The sequence below is a fragment of the Ornithorhynchus anatinus genome, chromosome 1 (genome assembly GCF_004115215.2).
Source record: "Ornithorhynchus anatinus isolate Pmale09 chromosome 1, mOrnAna1.pri.v4, whole genome shotgun sequence".
Lineage (NCBI taxonomy): Eukaryota > Metazoa > Chordata > Mammalia > Monotremata > Ornithorhynchidae > Ornithorhynchus > Ornithorhynchus anatinus.
The window spans coordinates 136526647-136546963 of record NC_041728.1 but is presented as its reverse complement, the minus strand read 5'-3'; the positions used below and the strand labels follow the sequence as shown (position 1 = coordinate 136546963).

The 20317-nt window shown below is 47.3% G+C and overlaps 1 protein-coding gene across 2 annotated transcripts; it reads left to right on the top strand.

Annotated features, from left to right (window-relative positions):
- The first annotated feature begins 606 nt into the window (after positions 1-606).
- Positions 607-20248, top strand: EIF5A2 (eukaryotic translation initiation factor 5A2). 2 transcript variants are annotated; one of them, XM_029059437.1, is made up of 5 exons: positions 607-642; positions 2289-2494; positions 4205-4309; positions 13960-14091; positions 15057-20248. In XM_029059437.1, the coding sequence occupies exons 2-5, from the start codon at positions 2330-2332 to the stop codon at positions 15114-15116; spliced, it is 462 nt and encodes a 153-aa protein (XP_028915270.1). In that variant the 5' UTR covers positions 607-642; positions 2289-2329; the 3' UTR covers positions 15117-20248. The 2 variants fall into 2 exon arrangements, with proteins under 2 accessions (XP_028915270.1, XP_007656659.1); XM_007658469.3 differs by lacking the exons at positions 607-642; positions 13960-14091; positions 15057-20248 and adding an exon at positions 5099-6224 and having other exon boundaries at positions 1867-2494.
- Positions 20249-20317: the final 69 nt, after the last annotated feature.

Genomic DNA, 20317 nt, shown 5'->3' with positions numbered 1-20317 from the left:
TATTATTAGTGTCCCCCCCGGCGCCTAGAACAGGGCTCTGCACCTAAGAAGCGCTTAACAAATACCAAGAGAATTACTAGTATTATCTCCCCCAGCGCTCAGAACAGCGCTCTGCACATACTAAGCCCTTAAGAAATATCAACATTGTCATTATGATGATGAACAGTAAGAGTGTCAGCGCAGGGGGCCGCAAGCGCGGCGACCGCCGGCAGCCGGGCGAGCCTCGGCCCACTTGGGCAGGTCCGGGCGCCCTGGCCACGCCCCCTGTGACGTCACGGCCACCCCTTACGGCGCGCGCGCCGGGCCCCGCCCTCGGCTACGTCCTCGGCCCCGCCCCCCGGTCCACGTCACGGGCCCCGCCCTCCTTCGTACGTCACCGGCCCCGGCCCCGCCCCCGGTGAGGTGCGGCCGGGCGGCGGGCCTCCCGGCGGGCAGGGCGGCAGGCCTTGCGCCCCTTGGCTCCGCTGCGCTGCGCTCCGCTCCGCTCCCCTTGCAGACGTGGGGGAGGCCGCGCCGCCCCATGAGGGCTTTGGTAGCGGGGCCGGCGGAGGGGCCGGCGTAGGGCGGGGGCCCCGCCCTTCCCCTCCCCTCCCCTCTCCAGTCCCCCCCTCCCCCCTCCGCCGCGGCCGCCGGGAGCGGCAGGTGAGGGGGAGGGGCGGGGGCGGCCGCTGCGGCTGGCGCGCGCGCGCGCTGGTGCCCGTGGCGGGGTCGGGGGTCGCGTGCGCCGAGCCGGTCCCCCGCGGCCCCCCGCAAGCCCCCGCAGCCCCTCCACCCTTGCTCCTCGGGACCTGCTGCCCTCCCCCTCCTTCCTCCTCCTCCTCCTCTCTCTTCCTCCTCCTCTCCTTCTTCTCCCTCCTCACCTTCCTCTTCCTCCCCCTCCTCACCTTTTTCTTCTCCTTTTCCCTCCTCCTCGGCTTCCTCTTCTTCTCCCTCCTCCCCCTCCTGTCCCTGCCTTCCCCTCTCCCTCCTTTTCTCCTTCCCTCTCTCTTCCCCTTCTCGTCCTCTCTCTCCCTCCTTCCCTCCCTTTTCTCTTTCCCTTCTCCTCTATCTCCTCCCCCCTCCTCCTCTTCTTCTCTCCCTTCTCTTCCCCTCTCCTCTCTCTTCCTCCTTCCCCTTCTCTCCCCTCTCTCGTTCTCTCCCTCCTTCTCTCCCTCCTTCTCTCCCTCCCTCCCTCCCTCCCTCCCCCCTCTCCCTTCCGTTCCCCTCTCTCCCTTCTCCTCTCTCCTTCCCCTTCTCCGCTCTCTCCCCTCTCTCCTCCTCCTCCCTCCCTTCTTCTCTCTTTCCCTTCTCCTCCTCCTCCTCTCTCCCTTCTCTTCCTCCTTTCCTCTCTCTGTCCCTCTCATCCTCTCTTCCTCTCCTCCTTTCCCCCTTCTTCTCTCTCCCTTCTCTCTCTCTTTCCCTCTCTCCCTCCCTTCTCCTGTCTCCTTCCCTCCTCTCTTTCCCTTCTCCTCCTCTCCCTCCCTCTCTTCCTTCTCCTCTCTTCCCCTTTTCTCTCTCTCTCCTTTCTCCTCTCTTCCCCTTTTCTCCCTCGCCTCCTCCCTCCCCCTCCTCTCTCCCTCCTCTCTCCCTCCTCTCTCCCTCCTCTCTCCCTCCTCTCTCCCTCCTCTCTCCCCCTTCTCCTCTCCCCCTTCCTTCCCTCCCTTCCTTCTCCTCTCTCTCCCTTCTCTCTTTCCCTTCTCCTCTCTCTCCATCCTCTCCTTCCCTCTCTTTCCTTTCTCTCTCCCTTCTCCTCTCTTTCTCTTCTCCTCTCTCTCCCTCCTCCTCTCTTTCTCTTCTCCTCTCTCTCTCCTCCTTTTTTCTCTCTCTCCTCCTTTTTTCTCTCTCTCCTCCTTTTTTCTCTCTCTCTCCTCCTTTTCTCTCTCTCTCCTCCTTTTTTCTCTCTCTCTCCTCCTTTTCTCTCTCTCTCCGTCCTTCTCCTCCTCACCCTCCCCCCCAAATGGATGGAAAAGTTTTGTCCAGCTTGTGATGCCGAACACAAGGGCCCTCCATGCCTGTAATATCGCCGTGGGCCGGCAACGCGCCTGATTGTTCTGTTGTACTCCCCCAAGCGCTTAGTCCAGTTGTCTGGACAGAGTAAGCGTTCAAGAAATACCATCGATTGTTAAAAGTATGCGGGTGACGGGTGGGTGGCAGAGGACTTTAGGCAGGGGAACGGCAATGCCGATGTTTGGTACCTGACGTGGTTACCTGGAGCCTGAACAAAACTTTTCCTCCCTTTGTTCCCACTCAAGCGTTTTCTGTGTGTGTGTGTGTGTGTGTGTTTTACCATTTTCAAACTTTGTGCTCAGTTCCCCAAAAAACAGAAGAAATAGCCTCTCCCCGACCCACCATGGCCGACGAAATCGATTTCACCACTGGAGATGCTGGGGCTTCCAGCACTTACCCCATGCAGTGCTCAGCTCTGCGCAAGAACGGCTTCGTGGTGCTCAAGGGGCGTCCGTGCAAGATAGTGGAGATGTCCACCTCCAAGACTGGCAAACATGGTCACGCCAAGGTAACTTGCCCGTCGTTCACTAGCTAGAGCCCGAGCAGCCGCAGCCCTTCTTAGAAATAAGGTAGAGGCTTAATTTTTCTCAACTTTCCCCGGCCTTTCTAGCATTTTTGCATCGTCTAAGCTATATCCTTTTGGGTCGGTTGAACATATTCAAACCTTGTACTTGATCTTTACATTAAGGTAGAACTTTTCCCAGGTTTTTTAAAGGGTCTCTGTTAAGAGCGTATTATATGCCAGTGACTGTACTAAGCGCCGGGACAAATACGAGTTCATCAGGTCGGAAACAGTCCCTGTCCCACATGGGGCTCACGATCTTAATCCGCATTTTACGGATGAGGTAACCGAGGCACAGAGAAGTGAAGCGATTTGCCCGAGGTCACCCGGCAGACAAGTGGCGGAGGTGGGATTAGAACCCAGGTCCTTCTGACTCCCAGGTCTGTGCTCTTTCCTCTAGGCCACGCTGCTTTACGGAGGATGCTCGAGTTCCTGGAATTATGCTCTAACGCTGTGCAATAGCTCTTAGGCTTTGATTTGTTTGACCAAACACTCCCGGATGGCCCAACGACTCAGGGGGTCTAAGCGCCGCTGGGTAATGATGGGTTATAATGTTATTTGTTAGTACACTGAATTTGAGTTCGAGGACTGCAGCCTGGCCTAGTGCAAAGACCGCAAGACTAATAGGATGCCAGTCTACTTGTTCTGTTTCGTTGTCTGTCCTCCCCCTGTCTAGACTGTGAGCCCGTCGTTGGGTAGGGATCATCCCTGGCTGTTGCCCAGTTGTACTTTCCAAGCACTTAGTACAGGGGTCTGCACACAGTAAGCGCTCAATAAATACATTTGAATGAATGAATAATAGTGGTTGTAATCCTGTCTCTCACCGGCCTGTTATATGACCTTTGGCACGTCGTAGAACTTTTTATATCTGTTTCCTCATCTATAAAAAAAAAATGAGGATTAAATACCCATTATCTCTCTCTCTCTCCCCCCCATTTGACCATTTGAGCTCCATTTGGGGTCAGGGACTGTCTGATCTCTTTGGACTGGAGCTATCCAGAGAAGCAGCATGGCTCAGTGGCAAGAGCCCGGGCTTAGGAGTCGGAGGTCATGGGTTCTAATTCCGACTCCGCCACCTGTCAGCTCTGTGACTTTGGGCAAGTCGCTTAACTTCTCGGTGCCTCAGAGACCTCATCTGTAAAATGGGGATGAAGACTGAGCCTCACGTGGGACAACCTGATGACCCTGTATCTACCCCAGCGCTTAGAGCAGTGTTTGGCACATAATGAGCGGTTAACAAATACCAACATTATTATTATTATCCCAGCACCCACTTGGCACTTAAAATGCTACAGTTGTTGTTATTAGTAGACATCTTTGCCTGTGAGTGTGTTTAGGGGACTGTATCGACCAGCCGATATCCATGTCGTGTTGTCAGAAACTCAGTTTTGGACAATGCTGGGAGCTTCCGACCCATCAGGATTTCCCCCGGCATTTCCCCCGTAAGAATGGCAAGTTTAGGGAAACTTTGGCGAGCCGTGGAAGCCAGTGCTGAGGAAAGACCTGGCTGACCAGTTCCTATTTCAGTGCTCCCATCACTGCTTTGAAAAGGAGAATCGGTTAGAGTTGGTGTCTCTTGCAGCCAAATTGGATGTTTTGTGTGTGTAGTTAAATGCTTCATCAGTAATTGGGTTACTTTTTAAAATTTGAATTTAGGTTCACCTCGTTGGAATTGATATTTTCACTGGAAAGAAGTATGAAGATATTTGCCCTTCTACGCACAACATGGATGTTCCAAATATCAAGAGAAATGATTATCAAGTGAGTTTTTTAGCGTGGCTCAGTGGAAAGAGCACGGGCTTTGGAGTCAGGGCTCATGAGTTCGAATCCCAGCTCTGCCACTTGTCGACTGTGTGACTGTGGGCGAGTCACTTCACTTCTCTGTGCCTCAGTTCCCTCATCTGTAAAATGGGGATTAAGACTGTGAGCCCCACGTGGGACAACCTGAGTCCCCTATGTCTACCCCAGCGCTTAGAACAGTGCTCGGCACATAGTAAGCGCTTAACAAATACCAACATTATTATTATTATTATTATTATTTGGGATTTTTTTTTTTACCTTTTTACTATCTGACTCTTTACTCCAAAGAGTGAGAGTGTTTTGGGGCCCCCCCAGCCCCCGGCCCAAACTTGGTGATTCAACCAAGCCAGAAAATCCTTTCAATTGTCCCTCTTTTGATCTCCTTTCTCTACAGATTAGAATCAATGGCATTTATCCAGTGCTTACTGTGTGCAGAACATTAGAGGAAGAAGAATTTAGTGCTGTTCAGTATTTGTGAACTCTTTTAGCATATTTTTAATGCAGTATGATTTCTGTTCTTTAAAGAACTGTTGTTTCTGAAGTAGCAGTGCCTTGTTTCATGCCTTTCCAAGCAAGCAGAGTAACCAGTTGGAATGACTTATTCCAGCATGAATGACTAGTTTTCAGACTGTAAAAATATTCCCCCAAATCGGTGACTGTGTACTTGATGAGTCCTCATACATTTTTGAAATTGAAAGCGTTGTAAAGGCAGCAGAACTCATTTAGATTCTTCTGCTTCATTTACAACAGGCTTGCCTCTCTACTGCGTTGGATGTTTTGTTTTATTTTCCTTGGTCCAGCTCAGTAATCACAAATCGGAAATTTCAGGTTATTCCCGGAGGGGTAATCATACTTGAGTGAATTTCAATCTGCGGCCAGACTAAAGTTATTTCTAATAAAAAAAAAAAAAAAATGACAGCCTCAGAATGATACATTTGGCTACAAAAATAGATTGTCATCAAATGAAACTGTTAAAGAATGTGGTTATTAAAAGTGTCATGGGAAACACTTCGTCACGCAACGGGTGGTAAGTCTTTGGCATTCATTACCGTAGGAACTTGGGGCGTAGGCCTGAATTATCAGCTGGTACAAGAGGTGTGTGGATAAATGTAAGGAGGAAGGTTGCTAGCAACGATCTTAGATGGTCACATCCCTAAATATCGGGGTGGATAGAAGCCAGTTATATCCCTTCGTTCCTTCAAGCATCCGGTTGCCACTGAAGGGTGCAGGATACTAGCTCGTCGTGGGCTGTGAATGGGTCCGTTTGTTACCATAGCGTACTCTCCCAAGCGCTTAGTACAGTGCCTTGCACACAGTAAGCGCTCAACAAGTATGATGGAATTAAAGAATGAATACCGGCCTGGAGGGTTCGTTGATCTAGTGCAATGATGGCATATATTATCCGTTGCCTCGGGCTTTACGGTTCCACGTACTTAATTTTGATTTGGCATTCGCCAATAGACAACTTCCCCTCATGAAACTTTGGCAGTAGCCAAGCATAATCTGGGTGATATTTGAAGAGGAGAAAAAGGATAAATCCGTCTCCAAATCTATCCATCCCAATGACCCCGAATATTTCCTAGGGCCTAGTACAGTGTCAAAGGTGAAACTTAACCAGAGATTACTAAAGATGGAAGAAAGGTGATTCTCTTTAGTCCCTCACTTATTTAAAACTGAACTCAAGGGCAAATAGAGGTTATACCAGTTTTTCAGTGTTGTCGGATCCACTTGCATTACTTGCTGGAAAGAAATTAAGGTGTTCAGCGTCGTGTGTAGTGCCCGAAGTTATTCTCTATCAGTCAAATAATCGTATTTGTTGAGCTTACTGTGTGCAGAGCGTTATATCAACTGCTTGGGAGATTACAGAGCAGTAGAGTTGGTAGACACGATTCCTTTCCACGGGAGAGCGGACAGTCTAAAGGGAAAGATTAAAAAAATAATTGAAATCGATTACAGATTGGGGAAACGGCAGAGTGTAAGATCGTGTCTCTCCCTCCGGGCTCTAAGCTCTGGTGGGCAAGGAACGTGACTACCGTCTCTATCTTCCAAGTGCTTAATGCGGTGCTGTGCATTAGCGCCCAGTACATCGATTGTACATCAGTGTACAGTGCTCTGCACACAGTAAGCACTCAAATACGATCAAATGAATAAGTGCTGTGGAGCTGGGGGGCGGGATGAATATCAAGTGCATAAGGAGTGCAGACCCAAGTGTGTAGGTGACACGGGGAGACGGGGAGGGGAAATGAGGGGATGAACAGGGAAGGCCTCCTGTGGATGATGTGATTTCAGTAGGGCTCTGGAGGTGGGGAGAGTGATGATTTTATTATTATTATTATAATTTTTCACTCTTGCTACGGACCAGGCACTATTCTAATTGCTGGGGTAGATGCAAGATAGGTGGGACACAGCACGTGCCCCTCGTGGGGCTCCCAATGTTATTCTCCATTTTACAGATAAAGGTAACAGGCACAGAGAGGTTAGGTGACTTGCCCAAGGTCACACACCAGACGTACGACAGAGCTCGGTTTAAAACCGAGGCCTCTGACTCCCAGGCCCGGGCTCTTTCCACTAGGCCTCACTGCTTTAGGATATGGTCTGTGTCTAGATTGTAAGCTCGTGACGGGCAGGGAACATTCCCGCTAATTCTGCCGTCTTTTACTCTCCCGAGCGCTCAGTATAGCGTTCTGCACGTAAGGCTTAATAAATACCATCGATTGATACGATACGGTCTGCGGTAGGGGCCGCGTTGGCCTTAGGGCGGGCAGACGGTCACTGGCGACCCTCTGGTGGCTCGTCTTCACAGTTCATTACTTAATTTGGGGTCGGCGGCACCAGCCCTCCTGGCGGAGGGCGCGCCCCCAGCTCCTTGGCCGTCTCGCTCACCGTTTCGATTGGCGGCTCTAAACCTTCTTGCGCTGGAGGCTGGCACCTCTACAGTCTGTGAGAGGTGGCCACTCCTGCTCTCATAAGGGGCTGAAGAGCAACTGCTAGAGAAAGGCTTCAGTTCCTGGTGTTTCAAGACTAACATGTCCGCTTTGGTTGCACACTTCTGCCTGGTGCTTTTTCTGCTTTCTAGTTAAATGGGTTCTATTTGATTGCTTTTCACTCCCAAACTCACTACACAGGTGCTTTTTATTATTGCGCCTAATTTCCTCTGGTCCTCAGGTGTTTGAGGTCCTTTATTCAGGCGTAATTTAAAGTGTCAGAAGCTAATACTGCCAACTCGGGTTGGGAAGAATAAATCCCGATCCTTTTTGGTACCCGTAATCCACAACAAGCCTACCTTGGGGGACTGAGTTTTTTTGACCTTACCGGAAAAGAGGGCGTCTACTACGCTGAGGAGATCGATCCCGATCCCATACCTGTCAGAATCTTTGTTGAAGCTTTAATGCCAGTGTCCGATTTGTTTGTCCGGAGACCGGAGGGGTTAAGTGTTATTTGTCTATCGCGCCACCGACCTCTCGCCCACGTCCTGCCTCTGGCCTGGCACGCCTTCCCTCTTCATAACCGACGATTACTCTCCCCACCTTATTGAGGGAACGTCTCTAGGAGGCCTTCCCTGACTAAGCCCTCATTTACTCTTCTCCCGTTCCCTTCTGCGTCGCCATAGAGCTTGGATTTGCTCCCTTTTTTCACCCGTCCCTCAGCTCCACGGTGTCTATATCCTTAATTTATATTAATGTCTGTCTTCCCCTCTAGACCGTAAGTTAGTTGTGGGCAGGGAACGTGTCTACGAACTCTTATTTTGTATTCCCTCGAGCGCCCAGTACGGAGTTCTGCGCCCAGTAAGCACTCAGTAAATACAATCGATTGAATGTCCCCTTCACTTTACACTAAATAATTTGTGGCCCAACTGCACATTGGCATTCTGAAATAAGTTTGAGGAGAAGGATCACTTCACAGCCTAGAAATAAATATGCAGGAAAGTATGCCTCTCTCCCTTCCCCCGAGCAAGACTGACACCTTCGGCTCTAGTTCCAAAAAGTGAAAAACATCTGTTCTTTTACATGCTGAAGAAATGGTCTGTTGAAGGTGGACCATAAGAAACTCTTTGGATTAACAATATTTACAGAATATAGTTTTAATTGGTTCATTCAATTGTATTTACTGAGCGTTTACTGCGTAAAGAGCGCTGTACTAAGTGCTTGGGAAAATACAGTAAAAAGTGACATTCCCTGCCCACAATGAGCTTACAGGCTAGAGTCGGGGAGACAGATATCGAAGCAATTAAATAAAATGGCAGATATTCGCGTAAGGGCTGGAAGGGGGGAAGAGCAAAGGAAAGAAGTCAGGGTGATGCAGAAGGGAGTGGGAAATGAGGAGAAGTGGAGCTTAGTCTGGGAAGACCTCTTGGAGCAGATAAAGGCTTAGAAGGAGGGCTGGGGAGAGCGATTGTCGGATTTGAGGAGGGAGGGCGTCCCAGGCCAGGGGCAGGACGTGGGCCAAGGGTCGGTGGCCAGACAGGCCGGGTGGAGGCCCAGTGAGAAGGTTAGCACCAGAGGAGCGGAGCGTGCCGGCTGGGTTGTAGAAGGAAAGAAGCGAGGTGAGGTAGGAGGGGACAAAGTCACGGAGTGCTTTAAAGTCAATTGTGAGTAGTTTTTGTTTTATACAGAGGTGGATGAGCAACCACTGAAGATTTTTGAGTGGAGCGGGGGAGTGACGTGTTCTGAACGTTTTTGTAGAGAAATGATCCGAGCTAAATTCAGCTTGAAATAGGATAATTGCCATATCGCTTCCCCCGTCTTTTGATTCTGTTACTAACTTGAAAGGGTAGTTATTTGCCGTGCATTTCTTGAAAAGCTATTGATTGTCATTGAAATGGTGATGTGGAAAATAAAAGCTGTCTCAGTGATTCACTGGCATGAATGAAGTCTGATAGCTTGATGGAACACACGCTCTATCTCAATAACGTAGCTCTGAGTCGTGCTATTCATTCAGTCACATTTATTGAGCACTTACTGTGTGCAAAGCACTGTACGAAGCGCTTATATGTTGGAGGTTTTTATGTGCTGTGAATTGTGCCACACTGTTCCAGTGTTTAGCTCCGGTGTTATGCCGTCCCATAACTCAGTTCTCGTGAGGCGTCTTCATTCTCAATTTTTAAAATCCTTTTGGGACATTCAGTGGATTAATCACGCCCACATTGCCACATTTTATGTAGATGGCTGGAGCTGGCAACAATCCTGGTCGCTGGAGATGATAGAAGGGGTTCTACCTGAATGCGTCCGGTAATAGCGGTTGTATTTCTTAAGCCTCCCTGAGGGCAATACACTGTACCGAGTGCTTGGGAAGCCTAAAACGAAGAAGTGATACGTTTACAATCAGAGTAGTCTAAATGGTTGAATTACAGTTGAACAAAATGTGTAGAGTATACTCTCAAAAGCGCTAGAAATGGGTATAAATAAGTGTGTAAGTCATAGAAACGGCTGGTGGGTTTGTATGTCTCCACTGACCTCCTGCCCCACCCCACCTGCTCACCAGTTTGGACACACACTCGACCTCTCGGTCTTTAGTCACCGTACGGCCTCTCCCCTCACCAACTCTGAAATTTCTCCGTCAGACCTCAACCTCTTCACCTGCCCTCTCTCCCGCACCACCCCCTCCCTGCCAATCTGTCCTGTGCCACCACAAGGACCTCCTATCTTTTGACCCAAACCGATTTTCTAAAATCATCCCGTCGCATTTAGTTGCCGTACCCAAACTCCCATTCCTTTATACACAAATCAATGCCCCTGACAACACCCTCTCGACTGAACTCAGCTCACTCCCCATCCCTTCACCGATCTCATACCACTAGCCCACTGTCCGCTTCCTTTGTTCCTGGTGGAAATCGGGCCAACTTTGTCCACCTCAACCTCATTCTCGCCTGCTCTAACTGCCCTCTCCTTTGCCCAGCGACATTATAATAACAATGTTGGTATTTGTTAAGCGCTTACTATGTGCAGAGCACTGTTCTGAGAGCTGGGGTAGATACAGGGTAGTCAGGTTGCCCCACGTGGGGCTCACAGTCTTAATCCCTATTTTACAGATGAGGTAACTGAGGCACGGAGAAGTGAAGTGACTTGCTCACAGTCACACATATTTCTCCATCCTTATTACTCCCATGCCCAGTGTCCTCACCAGGTGTCAAACTCCCTCCTCAAAACCTGGCTCCTAATGACCTGGCCATGTGCTTTATTGAGAAAACTGAAAGCATCAGGCACGATCTCCCTAAAATTTCCCCTGCTCCTCTCCAATCCCTCCCTCCTGCCCTTTCCATGCTCATGTCTTCCGGTTCCTAAAAAAAACCCTCTCCCTTGACTCCACTGCTCCCTCCAGCTATCGCTCCGTCTCCCGCCCGTCGTTCCTCACCAGACTCCTTAAGGAAATTGTCTTCATCTGCTGCCTCCACTTTTTGTCATCCGGTTCTCTCTGCGATCCTCTCCAATCTGGCTTCCGCCCTTTTACTCCGTAGAAACCGCCCTCTCGGAGGTGATCACCAGTGACCTTCTTGCCAAAGCCAGTGGCCTCTATCCTAATTCTCCTCAACCTCTCAGCTGCCTTCAACGCTGTGAGCCACCCCCCTTCTCCTGGAAACTTTATCTAACCTTGGCTTTATTGATGCTGTCCTCTCCTGGTTCTCCTCTTGTCTCTTCCACGGGATCCTCTTCTGCCTCCCACCCCCTAACTTTGGGAGTACTGTGGGTTGGGAACACGGCTACCAACTCCGTTACGTTGTACTCTCCCAACCACTCAGTAGAGTGCTCTACACCCAGTAAGCACTCCTTAAAGGCCACTGAATGATTGATCGCATCCCTGAAGGTTCAGTGCTGTTCCCCTCTGTTCTCCTCCCACACCCCCTCCTTCGGAGAACTCTACCATTTCTTTCCAGTAATTCCAAAATCTATAGCTCCCACCCTGGTCTACTCTGCAGTTTCGTATTTCCTCCTGCTTCCGGGACGCCTCTACTCGGGTGTCTTGCCGACACCTCCAGCTTATCCTGTCAAACGGAACTCCTCATCTTCCCCACAAAACCCTGTCCCCCCCTTGATTTTTCCCGTCACTGTAGGCAGCACCACCATCCTCCCAGTTTCCAAAGCCCATATTCTTGGCGTTATCCTTAATAATGTTGGTATTTAATAATGTTGGTACTTGTTAAGCGCTTACTATGTGTGGAGCACTGTTGTAAGCTCTGGGGGAGATACAGGGTCATCAGGTTAGTAATAATAATGTTGGTACTTGTTAAGTGCTTACTATGTGCGGAGCACTGTTGTAAGCCATGGGGGAGATACAGGGTCATCAGGTTGTCCCCCGTGAGGCTCACAGTTAATCCCCATTTTACAGATGAGGTAACTGAGGCCCAGAGAAGTGAAGTGACTTGCCCACAGTCACACAGCTGACAAGTGGCAGAGCCGGGATTCGAACCCATGACCTCTGACTCTCAAGCCCAAGATCTTTCCACTGAGCCACGCTGCTTCTCTAACTTGACTCCTCTCTCTCATTCAACCCCCATATTCAGTCTATCACAAAATCCTTTTGGTTCAACCTTCACGGCCTCGCTAAAATCCACCCCCCCTCCATCCAAAGTGCTTCCACGTTAGTCCAAGCACTTATTCTATCCTGCCTTGGTAGCCTCCTTGCTGACCCTCCTGCCTCCCATCCCTCTCCCCCTAGTCCTGACTTCACTCTGCTGCCCGGATCATTTTCCTAAAAAGTGTTCAGGCCACCTAACCCCATTTCTCAAGAACCTCCGGTGCGTGCCCATCCGCCTCAAACGCCGTACCGTAAAGCGCTCAATCGGCTCGCCCCTTCTCCCTTACCGCACTAATTTCCCACTACAACCCAGCCCTCAAACTTCACTCTTATAATGCCAGCTTATTCCGTGTTCCTCTATCTTGTCTGTCTCGCCCCCAACCCCTTGCCTGCGTCCTCCCTCTATCCTGGAAACCCGCCCCACTTCACCTTCAAAGCCCTATTAAAATCACATCTCCTCCAAGAGGCCTTTCCCAGTTAAGCCCTCTTTTTCTCTAATTCCTATGAACTTGGATCTGTGCCCTTTAAAGACTTGATATTCCCCTGACCCTCAGCCCCACAGAACTTACGTGCATGGCCATAATTTTTTTTAATGCCCCGCTCCCCCTCTAGACCGTAAGCTTGTTGCGGGCAAGGAAACGTGTCCGTCGACTCTGTTACGTTGTACTCTCCCAAGCACTTCACACGGTGCTCAGCACACTCTTGAGTGCTTCGTAAATACAACTGATCGATACTCCTTACACCTATAGCAAACTGTCTCTGGGAGTCTGACTAGGTTCCTCAGTTTTGCGGATCAGAGCCGATCAAAGCTCAGCGGAGGATGGCAGCCAAAGAACTTTGCAGTCCAGAAGGTGGGACTCTGTCATCTTAACCCCGAAATACTACTTTCAATCAGTGATATTTATCGAGCTTAACGTGTGCGGACTGCTAAGCGCTTGGGAGAATACAAAAGCGTCAGCAGACACTATCCCTGCCCTCAGTGAGCTTACGTTCTAGAGGGGGAGTCGGACATTAAAGCAAATTATAGGTAGCAGACACAACAGGGTTGTGGGGGTGGGATGAGTATCAGAGTGCTCGGTGGGTCTGGATGTAAATGCATAAACGGTACAGAAGGGAAGAGAAATAGGGTGGGGAGATGAGAGGTCGGCCAGGGAAGGCTTCTTGGAAGAGATGAGAATTTAAAAGTGTTTTGAAGGTGGGGACGAGGTTGGTCTGTCGCACGTGAAGGGCGGGGTTGAAGGGGAGATCAAGGCAGAGGGAGTAGCCTTGTAGTAGAGGAACGAAGTGTGTGGGTTGGACTGTAGTGGGAGAAGCCTGAGGTTAGGGAGGAGGAAAAATGCTGATTATGTGCCTTAAAGCCGACGGTGAGGAGTTTGGTGCTGAGGTGGATGGGCAACCGCCGGAGGTTGGTGAGGAATAGGGAGATGTGGGCAGAACTATTTTTTAGAAAAGCGACCTGGGCAGCAGAGTATGGACTGGATAGGAAAGAGGCTGGTGGCAGGGAGCTCAGCGAGAAGACCGACGCAGTAGTCGAGGCAGCATACGACAAGTGCTTGGAGCAGCATGGTACCAATTTGGCTAAGGAGGAAGGGGTGGATTCTAGAGAGGTTATGGCGCTAGAACCGACAAGATGTGGCAAATAGGGAAAGGGAGAGAAATGAGTCAAAGGTAATGCCGAGAGGTTGCGGGCTTGAGACAACCTCTCCGTAGATGCCAGAAACTGGGGACCAACTCTTGAAGAGCTAAACTCTTCCCTCACAGTCGAAACCCCGGTGAGAGCCGTAGTTTCAAAAGCTCCAGCTTCCTGCCTTCCCCTCTCATCTAGACAGGGGAGTGATTGGGAGAGCGGGGATGTTACAGGAGGATGGGCTTCGGCACCCGTCTCACTCCAGAGTCGGTGAGGCGTGCAGCCACAGGCCCCCTTAGGGTTGGCTCATCCAACTGAGCTCTGTCCATAAACTGAATTAATAATTTAGAACCCTGATCGTGGTGTCGCCTGAAGAAATCGCCCTAAATAGCAGTTTTAGGTTTCCAAGTCTATAAATGGTTAAAGAGGGAAATGACGTGACCTTTCTGTAAGCAAAATTCATTTTTTACAGTTGATTTGTATTCAAGACGGTTACCTCTCCCTGCTGACGGAGACCGGTGAAGTTCGTGAGGATCTGAAGGTGCCGGAAGGCGAACTGGGCAAGGAGATAGAGGGGAAATACAATGCAGGTGAAGATGTGCAGGTAAAGACGTGATGGAAGAGTGGAAGTACTATTTTTATTTAATGAAAATGCTACTGCTAATTCCTCTGGACTGCTGATATGTAGTGGGTTTTTTTTCCCCTTTTCATTGTAATTTGGAACTTCTTTCCTAATTAACTTGAACTTTTAGAGGGGCAGAGTTTTATTTTTAATTTTTATATAGCTGTGTTTACTCGCCTGATTGCCTCGTCCCATTTTAGAGGCAAAAATAAGTGATTATTTTTAGTACCACGGGACTATAAACACAGACAGCATCACATGCTAACAGAGGAGAAAGAGGTTGAGAATGCAAAAATGCGGCAGTGAGGTGGAGTGAATTCATCTAGTGCCTATTGCATGCATTACACGGGTCAGTCATTGTTACAAGTCCCCCTCATCCTTCTTGTTTTTCCCTTTTTTTCCTTCTACCTTCACTGCTAGATGTAATTAATGTAATATAATTTACCGTCTTTGTCCTCCGCTAAAGTGTAAACTCTTTGTGGACAGGGAATGTATCTTGCAACTGCCGTACTCCCCCAAGCGCTTAGTACACTGCTGCGCACACACGAAACTCTCAGTAAATACGATGGATCGATACGGCCTATGTATTGTCCCACCCATACTTTAAAGTAACGGTAACTGCAAGAAGAATCGGGGCAGTTACGCAAAGAAATACGATCCTGTTGGCAGAAAAATTCTAAAGCGGGGTTTGTAGGTGGTGCAGGTTTCCTTCACATAGACAGTTCTTGAAAAGAAGTGATTTTCATATGGATGAAGTACCGTCTCCCAAGCGCTCGGTACAGTGCCCTGGAGCACGCGGTAAGTGCTCAAGAGAGATCATCAATTGATTAAGTACTCCTAGGCCATATTTATCAATGATGAGGCACTTCCTGGCAATTTTCAAGGCCCCAAACAATTGTTTTTGTACACACTGTGAATACATTTAATCAGCATGTTTTTCCTTCTAGGTCTCTGTCATGTGTGCAATGAGTGAAGAATATGCTGTAGCCATAAAGCCCTGCAAATAAACAGAATCATCAGGCTTGAGCCAACGGTTCAAGTCTGGACAGACCACAGATCTTAAATTTGGTTCTGACCATCACCAAAGCTATGGCCTTCACGAGTAACCTCATTTCTTTTTGAATTGTTTCAAAAGAGTGCTGGATTCTGGATTTGTCTTGCAGGCAACTGGCAGTTTTTAAAATCACTGAGGTTTATCATCCTGTACGAATTAAGTAGATCCCTTACCCACATATTCTCTCCCAGCGCTTAGTACAGGGCTCTGCACCCTAGTAAGCACTTAGTGAATACTATGACTGCTATTATGTCTTCAGCATTCCTCCAGCTGCTAAATGAGCGGTCCAGAAACCTGACCCAATGGACATTTTCTTTAAATTATCTTTTATTTTTCTGAGGAAAATGTACAGAAGAATTAAGTCCTAGGTTTTGGTTGAAAAGGAGGTCTGTAAATTAAGACCCCCAACTTAAAATAATTCTAGGTACGGCTCCTAGAATAGAAGGTTCTGTGGGATCGGACCCCTCATTCACTCGGTACCGTGGGGGTCCAAGCACAATTTTTAGAAACCGAGAAACTTCAAGTGATCCAAAATGCCAGTTGCTTTGCCAAAAGTCCCGGTGGCCGTGGGCAACTAACTCAGTATATTACCTCTGTTCTACTCTTGTTTGCCAACTCATTGGCGTATTTAATATAATGCTATACAATGGTGTCAAAACCCTGCCTGTGGTTGAAAGGGACATTCACGTGTCTCAGCCGTTGGGTGGCTGTTACAAAGGTAGGTTGTAAAATGGCAGCACCAGAGGGAGGTGGGGGGGGGTGGTGAGGGAGAGGGACAAAGTCCGAGTTACAGTTTTTTTCACTCGAGGCCTTTGTCAGCAGACTAAAAAGCAGAAATACACCATTTATCTGGGGTGATCTCTTTGCTGTCTTTCTCTTGAAACATTACTCAAAAGGAGTGGCCGGCTCCCCAAGATCTCGTTTGCAGCGCTTCCAGTATGCCGACTCTCAGCGTTTGGGTTCTAACTATGGTGATCCAATTTTCGACCATTTCAAGAACGAAGAATGTTGGCACTGAAACTTTGGTCAAACCGAAAAGGCACCCGCTTGATTTAACCTTCGTGTTGAAAATGCGTTCGGTTTTCTGCAGTTGAAATTCTGTATGCGGACACGCCTGAGTCATGGATCAAATTTAGGTTTATGTAGTACTAATTCAGCTTGGTTTTTATGCCTGTGGTATTTAAGTTGGGGTTTACTAATTTCTACCGTTTTATACAGCGATTGGTTTCTCTGACTTAAAAGTATATTAAAATACGACAATTCAGTGACAGATTTGACAGACCTTGGAGGGAATTCTCTGAGCCTGTGAAATCTCTGTTAAGCGAGAGATTACCTTGTGCCATAATGCCCTTCATTCTGCATGTTTTTCCTCAGTAGGTTATACCTTACTGCTGAGAATTTCAAGCAGTTAGTAGAATTATTACAGAAATGTAGCACACCTCTTATTGAAAGCGGTGTTTTCAGAACACTCCTCAGCAACCCCCTCCCCAAAGAGTCCAGTGAATCTCTGTCCCCGGACAATCTGATAAAGTAGACTGAACAAGTCACGACAGCACGATGGGGTAAAAGATGCAGTTAGTTTCTAAATGATTTGACGAGCGGTTTCCAGAATTGGTAGTCGCTAAGCTTTGCATGCTTTAAAGTATCCTTAGGTGAAACTGTTAAATTGCATTGTAGTTGAGGGAAGAGATGTTTGAAAAAGTCTAGCAAGAGAAATGGTTAAGCACAAGGCATCTCAAGTTCTTCAATTAAAACAATTTGTGGATATACAATCTCATTCCCCCCCCCAAGCACAATTAAGCACCGATGCTTAATTCTTGGCTTCATTCCATCTAAATATCCACTGCACACTTCTGTCCATTTCCCAGCACTTTGTCAATGCATTTACTTGGTGTCCATTCGCATGATTACTGGAAATCTGGAAAGTAATGAAGATGATTAAGCAATGTTATTGATTTAAATAGCAAGGCGGCAATTAAGTCTTGTTTCTCCGAGCTCAATGATGACTCTGGACTTTAATAATGGAAATAACGATTTTCAGTTCTTTAAAGCCTTCTGTCTCAGAAATGAACGCAGTGGTGAAAAGGCCTCAAACTCAGCATCTTCATGTTAAATTAGTCTAGAATGGTGATATGGTCCAAGGCAGAAAATTCCTAATCAGATTAGCACTGATTGTAGGCTGGCAACTCCAGTCCTTTTTGACATGCCAGACTTCGCGTCCATCGATATATTTTAAATGGCATTGTAAGGTTGAACAAATTACTACATCCACGTGGCCCTAAGTTACTGTCTTCAAACGGCAAGAGTCATGAGTATGCAGCTTAAATTTCGTTTTTAATACTATGTAAAGTGTAAATACTTTTCTGGTGTATGAATAATCTGTGGATTTTTAAAATATAGGACTGTTTTCTTCCATTAGGTCACTCTATTGAGAAGGATTCTGTAGAACAAGTACTCCCGGTTCTCCTTTAGTGCGAGGCCTGCACTCTGGTGAAACTTTACCTTGAGAAAAAACTCACGCTGTAGTACTCACCAGTTCCGATGCCGCTAGCGTCTGCACAAGCGGTTTCTTTCCTGACGCAGAACTCTGAATCCAAACAGGCTCACGCTGTTGGGAGAATGTTCCCTAATTCCCCGACTGCTTTCTAGCCAAAACACGGAGTGAAAACGTGGGTTATGGCAGAGCCGGGTGTATCTTGTTCTTCAGTAGAGCTGACTGTTTCCAGGCCTATATAGTCCATCGAAAAGGAGCAAAGGAGCACACGTTTTTAATCTCTAGAACAAAAGTGACTTTGTCTTCTTTAAAGCCGGAGAAGTGTTGCCAGGAGTTGATTCCTAACTAGAGTTTTTGCACTATTTGCAGCATATGGTTTAATACCTTGTTACCGTGTACAGATTAGGGAATGTCCTGTTGGCAGTTTACATGATGTGTGATGTAGCGTATATGTCTGTCTTACGAGCATTTTATTAAGTTTATTTGCGGTATTAACCAGTAAACTCGACGGACTTAAGGTGGATTTTTTTAATTTTCCTCAAGGTTCCTCTTCTTAGCTAAATAATCAATGATTCCGGACTTTTGTCGTGCCCTGTGGCGAAAAATGTATCCTGTAAAGTTACTGCCGGGGTGACCTGTGTCTTTAGTTGAGCACTGCTTCACGGACACGGTGATGTTCCGTTCCTCTAGTCCCACGAGCTATTAATAAACTTCACCGTCTATTGCTAAAACAGCTTCTAACAGGTCTTTTGGTAGCACCGGTTTTGTTAAAATTAATACTCTATATTAACAACAGACTTTTGCTGCCAAAGCATGATGATAAACTTTAGCAGTAGATGCTGCTCTCGGTTAAAGAATATAGGCTGTGAAATCTTGGCTAGGGGTTGTTCTTCGTTCCGAAAGTTACATTTTATGGCATGGCGCGTGCGTATCTGGACACGTGATTTTGCGTTTGGGTCTCGTGCGTCTGCGTGCGCACGACCCTGTTTGTTTTTGTTTTTTATTTTTCTGAGGTCCTTTCCCACTCTCTAAAAGTACTGTAGGCTGCTTGGTGCCTCGAATGTTGATATATTTCCATTTCAACTTTACCAGTCCTTGTTTCTGTATTTTATGTGCTTGGTCCCTTCTCAATTGGAATATTTCTGGTTGAGCTGTAATTTGAATGCACCGTTCTCAGGGCTGTTTTTGCTAAGAGTTGAAATTAGCTGAAGTTTCCTTCTCCTGTAGGGTTTTGCCTCAAAATCAATCGCAGAATTGTACTGATTCATAGTCATCTGTAGCGAACCCCCAAATAATCCAAGCTGTTTAACTACAGCCTACTCGATGAATTCAGGAATAAAACTGGGGCTTCTACATCTAATCCAACTTAACCATCTCCTGTTCAATGAAAGTAGACGGTATCTCATCGTGGAGCTTACGGTGTACCTGCTGGAACAAATTCAAATGCAACATAACGGTGCTGTGCACTTCTCACGCACACATTTCCTGAAATACAAGAGATGCCTTCAGTTGTGGGCAGGGAATGTGCCTGCAGACTCTGTCGTACTCTCCCCAGTGCTTAGTACAGTAAGCGTTCAAGAAATACCATGGATTAAGTTATCCCTGGCCACAGCGACTTGGTTCTTGCCGAAGGATACATACTTTCTGCTGAACTCTGGGCATTTCTCTTCCCCTTCACCCTGGCTAAATATACCTTAGCCTCGTTGTGGCTGGTAGAGACCCTGCTAAGTACTAGAAATGAAAAAAAATTTTCTTTCCAATTGCATCAAACCATTCTTGCCTGCTACGGAGGACCGAGGTTTCAGGCAAAATTAAAGGCATCACTCTGTTCTAGACATATTGGACAGTTTCATAATATTAATGGTTTGTGTGGTACAGTTTTATTCCTGAATTCTTACTAGTATCCATATAAGTAGCAGCTGAGTGGTTCTACATTTTGGTTGTTATCCACTGTAAACTTAGAAACACTCAATTTTCATCAAAATGTTTGTTACAGGTGTGGCATCTGTCCAGGTAATAGAGCCCAGTGTTTGAAAATTACAAGTTCTTTTCTGTCTTGGAAGCCCAGACTTTTTGTTTTCCTTCTGGAATTTGGTTTTGTTTTTCCAGCAAAGAAAGGAGACGCTGGTTGTAGCAAACCGAGACAAATTTATATCTAGCCTTAGAAATAAGAAATGAAATTTTGCTAACAACAGTAAAGACCGTCTGCATTTTAGGAGCTACATTTTGCTTTCAAAGTCATGAGACCGATCATTTGGAAGCTAGAAGTGTACACTTTAGTAATAGCCACGCTGCAGATATTTCTAGTGTTTTTATTAATCTCTAAAGATTGTTGAAAGCCTTTACAATGTAGGTGGTAAATTCACTGACTAAATTGTTTTATAAATGGTGGTGAGTTTTGACTTGCACTTACAACAAGGAAAAAAATAAAGCTAAACTTAAGGTTCCTTTTTTTTTTTTTTGGCGTATCGTTTTTTCACACCTTTAGCAATATGTATGTTCCACATTTCAAAACAGTAGGGTGTGTGGAAACTGTATGAGATAATGCGTACATTACTGTCAAAAAATAAAGAATAACATTTTATGCTTGACTTCTTTAGCCCTGACTATTGAATTGTATCCGTTAAGAATGTGAATATTGGAGCCATTCCACGAGTGGA

Bases quoted from the DNA above. Each gene is read 5' to 3' on its own strand.
- EIF5A2 (XM_029059437.1), top strand. From the start codon at position 2,330: ATGGCCGACGAAATCGATTTCACCACTGGAGATGCTGGGGCTTCCAGC. The intron at 2,495-4,204 runs GTAACTTGCCCG...ATTTGAATTTAG, and splicing joins GCAAACATGGTCACGCCAAG to GTTCACCTCGTTGGAATTGA. The intron at 4,310-13,959 runs GTGAGTTTTTTA...CATTTTTTACAG, and splicing joins TCAAGAGAAATGATTATCAA to TTGATTTGTATTCAAGACGG.